This window comes from Bos taurus, chromosome 8, assembly GCF_002263795.3.
Source record: "Bos taurus isolate L1 Dominette 01449 registration number 42190680 breed Hereford chromosome 8, ARS-UCD2.0, whole genome shotgun sequence".
NCBI classification, from domain to species: Eukaryota; Metazoa; Chordata; class Mammalia; order Artiodactyla; family Bovidae; genus Bos; species Bos taurus.
In genome coordinates, this window is record NC_037335.1 from 69822886 (window position 1) to 69836986 (window position 14101).

At 38.7% G+C, this 14101-nt stretch overlaps 1 protein-coding gene across 8 annotated transcripts in view; it reads left to right on the top strand.

The window, feature by feature from the left end:
* Nucleotides 1–13013, top strand: part of PPP3CC (protein phosphatase 3 catalytic subunit gamma) — an 80031-nt gene extending 67018 nt beyond the window's left edge. For 3 of the 8 annotated variants that reach the window (XM_024995829.2, XM_005210254.5, XM_059889158.1), the window contains exons 11-15: nt 2684–2710; nt 3598–3679; nt 4306–4403; nt 11350–11379; nt 12488–13013. In XM_024995829.2, coding sequence (XP_024851597.1) covers nt 2684–2710; nt 3598–3679; nt 4306–4403; nt 11350–11379; nt 12488–12705 — 455 coding nt within the window. In that variant the 3' untranslated portion in view covers nt 12706–13013. 8 annotated transcript variants of the gene reach the window in all.
* The last annotated feature ends 1088 nt before the right edge of the window (nt 13014–14101 follow it).

Genomic DNA, 14101 nt, shown 5'->3' on the forward strand with positions numbered 1-14101 from the left:
TAAGAGTCGGACACGACTGAGCGACTTCACTTTCACTTTTCACTTTCCTGCATTGGAGAAGGAAATGGCAACCCACTCCAGTGTTCTTGCCTGGAGAATCCCAGGAATGGGGAAGCCTGATGGGCTCCCATCTATGGGGTCGCACAGAGTCGGACACGACTGAAGCGACTTAGCAGCAGCAGCAGCAAGTGTGTAAAGACAGCTACAGGGACTTCCCTGGTGGCCCAGTGGCTCTAGAACTCTGCACTCCCAGTGCCTGGGGGCCCGGCTTCTGTCCCTGGTCAGGGAACTTGATCCCACATGCTGCAACTAAGGAGTTCACATGCCCAACTAAGGATCCCACATACTTCAGTGAAGATAGAAAGCACAAATAAAACCTTTGGAGCAGCTAGATAAATAAGTGTTTAAAAAAAAAAGACAAGCTACAGAATGGGGGAGGGTATTTGCTACACAACCAACAAACAGTTCACTTGCAGAGTATATAAAAAACTACAGATCAGTGAGGTGAGACTTGAATGAGCACTTCATAAAAGAGGATATCCAAATGGCCAATAAAAATAGGAAAAGTTATTCAGCCACAGTAGTCATTTTGAAAGTGCAGATTAAAACCACAATGGGTGATTCTGCATACCTACCAAAGTGGCTAAAGTTAAACATGAGTAACACCAAATGTTGACCAGAACGTATAGCAACAGGGATGCTCATACACTAAGTATAAATTGGTACATCCACTTTAGTAGATAATGCCAAACCATTATCCAGAGTTGAACATATACATACCTTATATCTGAGCAGTCTAACTGTAGGAGTGTACTTAGCAGAAATATGTGCAGCTGAGAAAAATACACCAGAATATTCATAGCAGCCGAGTTAGCCAAAAATTGGAATCAACCCAAATGACCACTGACAGTGAAAAGGATAAATAGATTGTGACATATTCCTATAGTGGAATTGTATACAATAATGACAGTGAACTACAGGAACAGAGGGAACATGGATGAATCTTAAAAACATAATGTTGAACAAGAGAAGCCGGACACAAAAATGCATTATTTGATTGTTCCAACGACATACATTAAAAATAAAATTAAAACTAGTGCTTGTGAATACATGCTTAAATGGTAAAACTATAAAGAAAGAGCAAGAAAGTGATTCCAATAGAAGTCAAGAGAACAGTTTTCTTTGGGAAGAGGGGGACTCTTAATTATTAGGAGGGGCCCAAGTAGGGGGAAATCTGTGGTGCTGACAAGGCTCTATTTATTGTCCTGGCTGGTTATTTGGCCATTTGTGTTTTAGTAAAAAGCACTGAGTCTGTCTTTGTTTTATGTACTTTTCTATATGTTTATCATACTTCACAATAGAGGTTTTTTTTTACCAAAGTTATAAGCCTACAAAAATGTAGAGATTTTTGTAGGAATTTTGGAAGCCAGGAAACAAACGAATTAGTATTACTAACTTGGCTGATTCAAGAAAGCTGAAGCCTGGCTTAGTAATGGAGAATGCTGAGTTCAGCACAGAATTCTCAAAAAGCAGAGGAATTGCTAGACTGTGCCAGTTGCTAGAACTGGGGCCTATTGAGAAGAGGGAGATGGCCTCTAGCTAAAATAAGTAGAGCAGGTAAGAGATATTTGAAAGGCAGTTAAAGTCCTAGCTGTCTTTTCTCCCAAGACCAGAGGCTAATATCCAAAAAAGTAAACCAAAGAATTTCTGGACAGGGATACAGTTGAGGGCATCGATAACTTTGCCAAAAATGGGTAAATTAAGTGATCGCACGCATTCTCAGTGGGCTTCCTTGGTGGTTCAAAGAATCTGCCTGCAATGCAGGAGAGCCGGATTCAATCTCTGGGTCAGAAAGATTCCCCTGGAGAGGGAAATGGCTATACCCACTCCAGTATTCTTGCCTGGGATATCCCATGGACAGAGGCACCTGGCAGGCCACAGTCCATTGGGTCACCAAGAGTCAGACACAGCTGAACAGCTAACACACACACAGGCACATGTGCCCACGTTTTCAGTACTGATACAGAAAATACCCTAAAAAAAGACACACCCCGATCACTCTGTGTACAGAAAGCTGCAAGACAGCAGTCAACCACCAACCAGTTCAGAAAGCTTTCCAGTCCGTCATTCTTAACAATGAGCAAACACCAAGGATTATGGGACTTCTCTGTAGAGTCTCTGAGACAACAGCATAAAACAGCCTAAGTGGATGAACTTGAGATTCTAAAGATATAAAATTTAAACATGGAAAAACTATAGTATCTCCAGAAGGAGGTGAGAAGATAATTGTGTCCATCATACAAAAACATGATTCTCCATTTAGAGATGCACCTGCTGTTCATTCTGTCCTTTGTTCATTGTTTTCAGCATTATTTGTTACACAAATAATATCTTTTTTCCTTGTCTGATTTTATCTTCATGATCTGTGGGGATATAATATGTTGGAAAATAAGAGATGTGAATTCATTTAAAACTTTGAAGACTCCATGCAAGAAGTCTGTAATTTAATATTCTATCATGATACCAAGGATGTCTCTTCTGAGCTGATAAAGATAATAGCCTGCTTCTCTCATTGCATTTCACTTTGATTTTTTTTTTCCTCTCTCTTCCATGCAAACTTAAATTTCTCTTCCCATATTTCTATTTCCATCTCCTTGTTTCTTGGTGTCTCTTCTCCCTGAAGATCACTACATTTCAAGCTTTCAGAAAGGTATCTGAACAGAATGTGCTACGAGCTTAATACTCGCTGTCTGTCTCATCACAGTCTATTAATTAGACTTTTTTAGTTATAGTTGAATAATTTCAGACAGGCCCTCCATCCTCCCTTTCTGTTTTAATGTTTACGTTTTCTCTGGCCCCTGCTGTGTGATCCTGCAGGATTTTGAGAGCTGGGTGGGTGAGGAAGGAGAGGCCACGTTTCTTAGTTTCTGACTTTTGAATGCGGCCACCTGATGCATGCCTGGACATTGACTTCTGGTGTGTGAGCTGTTTCCTAAATCTGGTATGAGAAAAGGCCACAGTCTTCTGTTAACTTTTTTGATATTTTATAAAATACCTGACCTGTCATCCTCATTTGTACCGCACAGCTGTCTGTGGTTGGAAATAACTCACCAGTGTGTACGTGAGGATGATAGAATGAAAGCAGCTCCTGCTCAGTTCAGGAGAGCCAGCTATGTGCTGTGTTTCCATGTAGAAGACAAGTGCTTAAGTCATCCCTTGCCATTTGGCCGACCAAGCCCTGCATCGTAAGGTGGCCCACAGCATTCTCAAGAGATGTTTTTGCTGTAGTAGCAACTGTCTTTGTTTGTATGTATTTCCTTCTTCACTATGTTCTACCTTTCAGAAGCACCAGTAAGTTCCTACCTTCATAAATCTGCTCACTCTGTCCTTCTTGTGGCCCCTCCATTTTTTTACTTCATCTTTATTTTTTTCCCCTGCTCCTTAAAACTTCCTGGGTTTTTTGTTTGTTTAGACAAACTTTGGCCTTGATTTCTTTGTTTAAAACCATTTCTTTAACTTAGAAAGGCACTTCATCCTGCATTTTTTTAAACCTGTTAGCATATTCCTTTAACTCACATATTGTTTGTATTCTCTAAGGAGGCACTACAGTTCGCAAGGAGATCATCAAGAATAAAATCAGAGCTATTGGGAAGATGGCACGGGTCTTTTCAATTCTTCGGTAAGGAAAAGCCTTGTCATTATGGTGTGCCATAAAAATGTTTTGAGAGTGATTTAGAAGTTGATTTCAGATCGGTAGTTTTAGAATTGGAGTGTGGTATCAAAACTGTGGGTCTTTGGGTTGAATGCAGATTGAATCAGTCCTACATGTTAAAGTGACTAGAAATAATTCTGGCAAACATTTATTTGGTATGAGCTTAGATACAGTGCAGTGAATGTTAGTGATTTAATGTGGATTCTGGAGCTCAGTGGCCTCTGTTCACATCCTGGCCCTATGTCTTCTCAGCCATGTGATCTTGTGCCTCATTTTCTTGGCCTGTAAAAGATAATAGCAGGATCTGCCTTTTAAGGTTATTTGGAGGATTAAATAGGGTAATATATGGAAAACATTAGATCAGCACCTGACTATTAAGTGGCTCTAATTTAAAAGCAGGGCCTGGCTAATTGCTTAAAGTTGGAATATTTACAGAAAACATCCCTTTTGGGGGTCAGGGAAGAGGTAGAAGAAGGAGTACCTATCCTCCATCTTTGTGCATCTTTTCTTGTCTTCTTTCAAGTATCTTTGTAGATACTAAGTGGTAGACACCCTGCATGGCATTAACCTGGGGCTTTGATCTTCTCTTGCAGGGAAGAGAGTGAGAGCGTGCTAACTCTCAAGGGCCTGACTCCTACAGGGACACTGCCTTTGGGTGTCCTCTCAGGAGGAAAGCAGACTATTGAGACAGGTAAGTATGAGCAATACTTCTTTCATGGAATGTGTGCTCTTATTATCCAGCATTCAGTGTCAAATTGGAAATTAAGGCTTCTTTCAAATTAATGGCACTGAAGCAATTGAATATTCATCTCTGGAGGGGAGAAAATGGATTGCTCCTTCTCACCATATGTAAAAACTAAATCAAAATGAATTATAATTTAAGTGTAAAAGATAAATAAACTTCCCAGAAAAAAACATGCAAAGTAAGCACTGAGGAAGATAAAATTTTAAATATGACACAAAAAGCACTAAAATTAAAAGAAAAAAATAATTAATGAGTTTCATTAAGATTAAGAATGTCTATTCACAGAAATTCATGACTAAAAAAGGGAAAAGACAAACTTTAAACTGGGATATTTTTGTAGTACATATGTCTAACAAAGAACTTACATTCAGAGTCTATAAAGAACTGCAACTCCATAAGAAAAATACAAACAACTAATTTTTTTTAATGGTCAAAAAATTTTAACAGTACTTCACAAAAGAGAGTATCAAAATGGCCAAAAAGCATATGAAAATTTGATGCTTAAAAATGGATATAAAACCATGGTGAGATACCACTACACATCCTCTAGAATGGCTAAAATTTAAAAGTGTGACAGTATCAAGTGTTGGTGAGTTTGTGGAAAACAAGATATATTGCCAGTGCATTTGCAGATTGGTTCAGCCACTTCAGAAAATTGCTGGGCAGTAAATCAAAACATTTGTCTACCCTATAACCAGGCAATAAAAATAACATTATGAATCTATGCAAAAACATTATGAATAAATGCAAAAAATATTCCACTTAATATTTATACAGTGGAGTATTACTCAACAATAAAGGTAACATCATGAATATATAAAAAAAATAGCACTATGAATATATGGTTGAATTTCATAGATACCATGTTTAACTAAATACACTAGATACAAAAGAGCACAGACTATTTGATTTGTATGATGTTCAGGAGCAGGCAGATGAACACTTCTGGGTGGGACCAAAGTGAGGGTGTGGGGCAGGGACTGGCAGCTCTGGCCACAACCATGATGAACACAGCCTCATGATGCCTTCATCGTGAGGAACGTGTTCCTGGGGCTTCGTCAGCTTCCTGGAGCCCTGGTTCATCCCTGAGGGTCCCGACTAGGGAGTTATCATCCCCTTGTTGATGACCGGGTCACTTAGCTGTTGTCTTTAGTCGTGAAGAGATACAAAATCACCTCAATACCCTGACCACCTCCCTTGATGCGCCTGCTTTGGCCATCCACTGCCTTAAATACTCACAGCACATTGGAACGTCTTACTCTACAGTGCAGTACCTGACCACCTCCCTTGATGCGCCTGCTTTGGCCATCCACTGCCTTAAATACTCACAGCACATTGGAACGTCTTATTCTACAGTGCAGTGCTATTTTCCCTGTCACTTTTTTCACCTTTTGATGAATTGTATACCTACCTAATGTAAACTGTACAAACTCCATAAAATGTTTGTGTGCTCTGCTGGGATAGAAAGACACTGATGCTGGGAAAGATTGAAGGCAGGAGGAGAAGGGGATGACAGAGGATGAGATGGTTGGATGGCATCACCGACTCAGTGGACATGAGTTTGAGCAAGCTCCAGGAGTTGGTGATGGACAGGGAAGCCTGCAGTGCTCCAGTCCATGGGGTCGCAAAGAGTCAGACACAACTGAGTGACTGAACTGAACTGAGACAGAAAGTGCTGTTCTTGGGGGGAGTAGGGGAAGAGCCTAAAAATATTAAATAAGGAAAGAAAAAAAAGGAAATGCTGTTCTAGAAAAAAATACAATTAAAAAATAATAAAATGGAAAAATAAAAAGTACTGTTTTTCTAAGAAAAATACATGACTGTCTCTGTGAAACCTGTGGATCTGAAGGCTGATTCTGCGTACTCACTACATGAGCATCAGCGAAGGGTTTAAGAACTGTTACAGGATAGTGGGGCCACCAATAGAAGAACATACTCAGAAGGAAGATCTGTCCCACCAGAATTATGCCTAAATATATTTTCAGGATGAATTTACTTCTGCTCTCTTCTGGAATAAATTATTTTTCTGCTTTAAAAACAACAACAACTGGCAGACTCATAAATAGTAAAAGAAGTCAAAATGGCTCCTCTGGTGGGAGAATATGGACCCAGAAAGGGCAAGGGGACTTTTGGAGTAGGAGTCATGTTCTGTATCACTATTGGGGTGATAGTTACACAAGTGTGTGCATATATATAAAGATGTATTAAGCAGTGCACTTCATATCTGTGCATAGCATGTGCCTCACTTGTGTGCATTTTATATCTTAATTTGATGGGGAGTGGAGGTTAAAGTTCCTCAGTCAGAGAAGGAGTTTGCCTCTTTGCCTGCGAACCATATCCTGCAAGATATGGTTTCCTCTTCAACCATAATGTCAGTTCTGAAAATCATGTGGGTGCTGACTTCCTAAGGAGAGGGCCTGATAGAACCCAGGAATGAAAAGGTTGATGTTTGTCAATATAAATAGATCTGGTCAAGCAGGGGGAAGAGACATGAGATCAGATCACTGGATGACTAAATTCTAGGCTTGAAAACTGGAGTTGAAGCATTAACAACTTAGAGTTCACTGCTTTTTTGCCCTTTTTTTTAAAAATTGTTTCTACTTCAGTTTTTCTTTTTTCCTCTTCTCCTATAGGAATACCTCTTATAGGAATTCTTTGTGTTTTGTAAATATTCCAAGGCTATTGATTCTTAGGAACAGCCTAGTTTCCCCATACTTTTTATAGGATTGGTTTCCTCTTTTCTCTTTCAAATCAAATACTGAAATATTAGTTTATTTATGAGGAAGAATGAATATTTCCTCTTTAGAAGTATATAATTAATTTTCTTAGCTTCTGTAGTTTCACAGGAAGAATATTGTTTCCAATTGAATTTTTCCTGTCAAATGCACAGTTTCTTGTAAGCAAAATACTTTTCCATCATTACTTCATTGTTAGCCATGTGAGATATTCTGAGAGCAACTCTGACAAGGCATTTTAGAGTTAATAGGAAGTAACATGGGTAAAGGAAAAAAGGAACACCCTATACATCCTTGCTTGAAATGATTCAAAAATTTGCTGATCCACAAAGTTGTTTTAATCTGAACCAAATTTTTCTAGATCTTGATTTGAAAAAGTAAATCAGCAAATCTGGGATAAGTAGCAGAATTTCATAGATGTGTTGTTTGGAGATTTGTTGTTTATAACCCTTAATCTACCTTTTGTTCTCAGTCCCCAATATATGCAGTTTCTCTTCGTTCCTGACTTGAATATGAATGTTTTAATCAATATAAGATTGTTATTGATACAACCCACTCCAGTATTCTTGCTTGGAGAACCCCAGGGACAGAGGAGCCTGGTGGGCTGCCAGGTATGGGGTACCACACAGTAAGCGACTTGGCAGCAGCATTGATATTTGAAAATTGATGGAAAGCTCAGGAATGTGTCAGAACATAACTAAAGTTGCAGCAAACTTTTTAGAGCCTCTTATTCTATCATTGATTTGCAAGAACTGAGTTAATTTTGTCATTTTTCCATCAGAATCTCAGTTCCACAGGTTCAGTGACAAATGAGCATTAGCTGAAAAGACCTTTTATTGTTCATAGAACTTTACTTGGACAGCCTTCAATGAACAAGGTCCCAACCCATATAACCTTATAGCCTACATTCATTTATACTCCACCTTATTCCAAGGGGGATTTGAGTAAGTTACAGTATACATCCAACATGGTGAAGGGAAATAAATATGCTGAGAAATTGGAGCACAAAGGAAAACAAACCAGTGAAATCCAATAATCACACATTTAATTCCAGGCTTCCAAGTAGCCAAAATAAAGAGGAAAGACCATAAGATTAAAAAAAGAAAAAGAAAAACAGATCAGTTATAAATGGCACTCCACTGAAAGTTTTAAAGTTTTGTACTACAAATGGAACCATCAAGAAAGTGAAAAGACAACCCACAGCATGGGTGAAAATACTGAGTTGACCAAAAAGTTCCTTTGGGTGTTTTCATAACATCTTGCAGAAAAACCCAAAGGAACTTTTTGGTCAACCCCATCTTTACAAAGCATATATCTGATAGGAGACTAGTATCTAGAAACTGTAAAGAACTCTTGTAACTGAATAACAATAAGACAAATTACCCAATTAAAAATGGGTAAAAAATTGAATAGACATTTTTCCAAAGAAGGGATACAGATGACCAATAAGCATGTAAAAAGATATTCCACATCATTAGACATTAACCACAATGAGAAACCACTTTAATTAAAGACCCACTGGATAGTTGTGATCAAAAAGACAGACAATAACAAGTGTTGGTGAGAATGGAGAGGAATTATGATTCTCATATACTGTTGGTAGGGATGTAAAATGGAGCAGCTCTTTGAAAACCAATCAGGCAATTTCTTTGATGATTGAACATACAGTTAATCATATGACCCAGAAGTTCTATTCCTAGTTACATACCCAGAGAAATGAAGATATAACCACACAAAAACTTGTACACAAATGTTCATAGCAGCATGCTTTGTAATAGCCAATAAGCAGAAACAACACAGATGTCTATCACCTAATGAACAGAGAAACAAAATGTGGTATATCCATACAATGAACTATACTATTCAGTCATAAAAAGGAATGAAATACTGTTATAATCCTCAGCATGAATGAACCTTGAAAACATTTTGCTGTGTGAAAGAAGCCAATCACTAACACCACATAGTATGTGATTCCATTTATGCAAAATGTCTAGAACAGCCAAATCTGTAGAGACAGAAAGTAGGTAAGTGTTTGATTGTAAGGTTAGGTGAAGGAATGAGGGAGGGAGATCATTTTTTTTTGGTGGGGGGAGAGTGATGAAAATGTTCTAACCATAGATTGTGGTAATGGTTGCACAACTCTAAATATATTAAAATCATTGAACTGTACACTTTAAACAAGTGAATTTTATGGTATATGAATTATATTTCAGTAAAGAAATCTCATTCAATAAAAAAAAGTATTTCAGTACGGGAGGGGGGAAAAAAACCAGTTCTTCAGTTTTATATGACTCTTACTTATCAAGAATATCCCTCATGCAGGCTAATATCTTAATACCTAGTGCAAAAAGCAATTCTAGGAGGACCCAAAATAATGCGATGTTAGTACACATTTTACTGCAAACATAGCTTTTAAAGTCTAATTAAACCAACACTCTATACAATTTCAGGTAAAGCTTTGTTCTCTCACTTCCTAACAGTTGCTGTTATAGTATGCTGTCTGAAGGCACTGTCCTTTCCTTCTGAGAGTTTGTTCTCTGTGAAGTGATTTGGGAGGATGTGACATTGCTTTAACACATGCCAACATATGGTTGACAAATGTAAACACTCACTTGATAAATTGATTCCAAGTTGCCATTTTTCACATTTCTTTCAGAAGTTAATTTTCAGTTCTTCCAGTTTTTCCTCTATGATTGATTATAAAAAGCTTCGGGAACAGCAAACTGTTACTGTTCATTATTCTTCCCTGCCTTCTTTTAAAAAATTAGTTTTGGGGGAGCTGACAGGATTTTCCTAATAAGGTCTTTTCTCACTACAACCTGTAACATTTTCATACGCAGTAAGTCCCCTACATAAGAAGAAGTTTCATTCCAAGAGCACGTTCGTATGTCCAGTTGGTTTGTAAGTTCAACAGAGGTAGCCTGGGCACCCAACTAATTTCACATAATACATAAAAAACAAACACAGAAACAAAGGAAACATTTTCCATCTCACAGTCCAGTACCTTGAAAAGTACAGTAAACAGCTGGCACATAGGGGCTGGCATCGAGTGAACAGGCAAGAAGAGTTACTGCCTGGAGGAGATGAGAGATGGTAGAACTGAAGGATGGTCATCAATCAATGGAAGACAAGCTGCAACTTCACTAAAAGAACTTAGGTGACTGAACGTGAGAACACATGTTCTTCAACTTGAAGGCTTATATGTAGAGGACTTACTGTAGTACTGCTTTTACTGTCTTAAAAAACAAATGCAGGAAAGTTTACCTGTTAGTACTAATTTTTGAATAGCTTCCTTTTCCATCACTAAAGAAGAGGGCCTTGTTAGTAACTGGCCTGCTCTCTCATGTGGAGAATGGAAGCCATGTCAGTTGGATATGTCAGCCTCTGCTGTTTCTCTAATTCCAGATGGTACATGAATTTGTATTTGAAATTGAATAGCTTTATGCCTTTCCCAGCTTAGTAATTCACCCCTTGGAAAAGAAATAACCTCTCACTTATATTCCATTTTTTCTTTTCCTTCCAAATGCCAGTCTGTTATTCAAAAGCCACTCTTTTAAAAAATATATATATTATTTATTTATTTTAACTGGAGGATAGTTCCTGTGGCAAAAGCCACTCTTTTTTATTAAGTAATTTTAAAGGATAGCTAGACCTTATACAAGTTGCTTGAAATCATCCATAGTTTTAAATAACTTTTTTTAATAGGATGCAGCAGCAGCTCATTTAGTACCATCTGAACTATCACAAACTAAAGAACGGTTGTAATATCAGGTGATTTGACTGGACATGTCATTATTTTGGATACATGAATGTCAAGGCATAAATTAGCAGCTGGCTACTTAAAATGAGGAAAGCAGCATTTCGTTTCTCCGAGTCAGCTTGACTGTCTTAGCCGTGGATGCCATCAGCTAAAAGGTTCTCGTGCCACTTGCAGTGTGAGAAACCTCAGTAACTCTCCCCACCTCGTGTTCCCCCAGCCCCACCCCTAGTTTAGTTTTTCGCAATAAGCCTCTCGCTTCTCTGACTAGTTCACTGTTACTACGGATGGGAACAGGCTCGAAGGTCGGGCCCGGGATGTCTGCTGGCAGCGGTGCTGTTGGTTTACTCACTCTTTCTCTGTCTTCCTTTTTGCATGCCACTGCTCCTGCCTCTTACAGCCACAGTAGAAGCGGTAGAGGCCCGGGAAGGTATGGCCATGTTCCTACGATAGATGTGATCATGTGTCTGTGTATTAGTTCTTAAAAAAGCTTTGTCAATGTTAGACATCTTTTATTGTTGCATCACCAGAACTGTTAACACTGAGAAAAGGAAAAGATAACTCTAGCTATGCTCACAAAGTATTTCCTTTGTGTCCTTCATTTGTGTAATATTAACTCAAATGACCCTCTCCACAGCCAAAGTCCTTTCTGGGCTCTCTCAGTTTTAATGCAATGGCTGAAGTTTAAGCCACCAGTCATGGGGTGTTCAGATGGTGCATGCTGATAGCCCTTCCATAGCTATGAGGTATCCATTTATTTATTGGAAATTCAAACCATCAACCTCTTTATCTAATGATTCTGAAGCATATCAAAAGTGGAGGCAAGAGCAGATAGGAATGCAGTCTGATTTGTTGCTGAGGTTGCCCTCAGTCAGCCAAGCTAAATTATACAAATTTTAAGTAACAAATTATCTATGAATCTGAGGCTGAAAGCATCACAATTGATAAACTTATGTTATAAATTTAATTGTTCTGTTAGATAAGGTGGTTCACACTGGGAATGCCTTTCCTTGGTGATACAGAAGTGCAGACAGAAAGAAAATACCTAGAAACTATTTTTTTAGATGGCTTTTAACTTATGTTCAGCTCCTGGTTTTGCAAGATTAAAAAAAAAAAAGCTATCCTAAACAAATGGATTAGCTCTTTTGTTACTTTTTTGTGTGGTCAGTGTGATGTTTGTGTTAGAGTAACTAGTCTGCTTAACTTGTTCTCTTATCTAGTGTTGCCTTCTTTCCTCTCTCTGAGCACGTTTCTGGCCCATAAGAGACTCTTTCAAAGATGTTGGGGGCTTTATGTCAGGTCCACTTCTGCTGTGATGAACTGAACTATGAAAATTACTTTCACAGTTTCAGTGGCCCTTTGGGCCTTAAGGAAACAATAGCTTCAGACCAGGCTAATTGAAATCAAATATCGTTCATTGCCTTCACCAGATATGTGCTCCACGGTCACCCTTCTATATTTTCCTCTAGGAGGTTGCTGTATGCTAAGAAACTTAAAAGATATCTAATGGAGCTCCTCCCTTTCCTGTTTTCCTGTAGCCATCAGAGGGTTTTCGCTTCAGCACAGGATCCGAAGTTTTGAAGAAGCCCGAGGTCTCGACCGGATTAATGAGCGGATGCCACCCCGCAAAGATAGCCAGTACTTTGATGGGCCGGTGAAACTGGTCCAAGCCAACGCTGCACACAGGAGCGACAAGGGAAGAAGAGCCAGTAATGACTCAGAGCCCTGCGGTGGCACTGGTGGCTCCAAGACTTAACAGTCCGTGTTATTTATTTATTATCGGAAAGCTAAACACAAACAACTTAAACAACTTAAACCTGGAGGTGCATTCAAAATACACTCTGCATTTACTCTGTAAGAAACGTGACCCTTTTATAAATTCTTTTAATTTATGTTTAATATATATGTAAAATGCATCTGTTTCTTTTTTCCTTTTTCTTTCCCCCCTCTAATTTTTAGGAACTGATCTGATTGTCTGACACATAGTGAAGTCGTGTGTTATAAAGGGGACTGTCCCCAAATAAAAGGGCCTTGGAAACCGCTTCCCTGGCTTTCTGACTTGAACTAGTCAGCCTTTTCTCTTGTTTTTGGAGGTAGTATTGTTCATTTCAGGCTAATCATTTTGCAAACACAAAAAGGTGTTTTCTTTTTCCTTTTCTACAGGGTACCACTGAAAAATATCTCTTAGATTTCAGTGGCTAAAACTTCTCTTCTTATGGAAAACTTGATTATAGTAGAACTCCTCAGTGAATAACCCAAACCCAGTGATTTTAAGGGCCAAGGGAAATGCTTTCCATAATAACCTACTCTCTTCTGGACTCTCAGTTACTCTTAATGTATCCTGGTATGGCAAAATAAAAAATAATGAGGGATTTTTTTGTAGAATGACTTAAAATTTATTCATCTAACCTTGAGCATGATTGGTTTAAACTTCCCTTAGAACTTTGGAGATTTCTTAACTGTTGCCAGATTCTTTTGCTTTTATTTTTGAATCCTAGGTAATTTACCTCATCTGCAAAGGAAGTGACATTTCTAAATATTTTATAAATGCCCTCTGTAGAACCTTCGACAGTTATGCCCTTCCGTGTTATTGCATCAGCTCTCACATCTCTTCTCCCTGTCTTCCATCTGTTTTTCTGTGTCGACATTTTTGAAACCAACTGGGGCCCCTGGAGGAGGGCATGGCAACCCACTCCAGTATTCTTACCTAGAGAGCCCTATGGGCAGAGGAGCCTGGTGGGCTACAGTCCATAGGGTTGCAAAGAGTAGGACACGACTGAAGCGACTTAGCACGTGCGCACAGGGTCGTGGAAACTGATTAGGTTAAAACGGTCCCCTTGTGAACTGCAAGTCTTGCTAAAGGGCATTCCTGTCTATCAAATACTGGGACGTTCCTCCATTTTTTTAGCACTCATTAGGTTGAACTGTGTATTATTAGTCTCTGTCGCATATTTTAGAATATAAAAACAAGTGTTCAGATATAATGTTTGAATAATCTTCCCTTAGTTTTTCAGGTCACAACCAACTAGTGAAGAACGTTTCAGGGATCCTTAGGCTCCCATTTTTGGTTTAGCCTGGTGACAGGTGCCATGTCGTAATAACTCATCGGTCAGCCTTGAAACATATATCCCAGGCAGTAGTACTTTATGTTT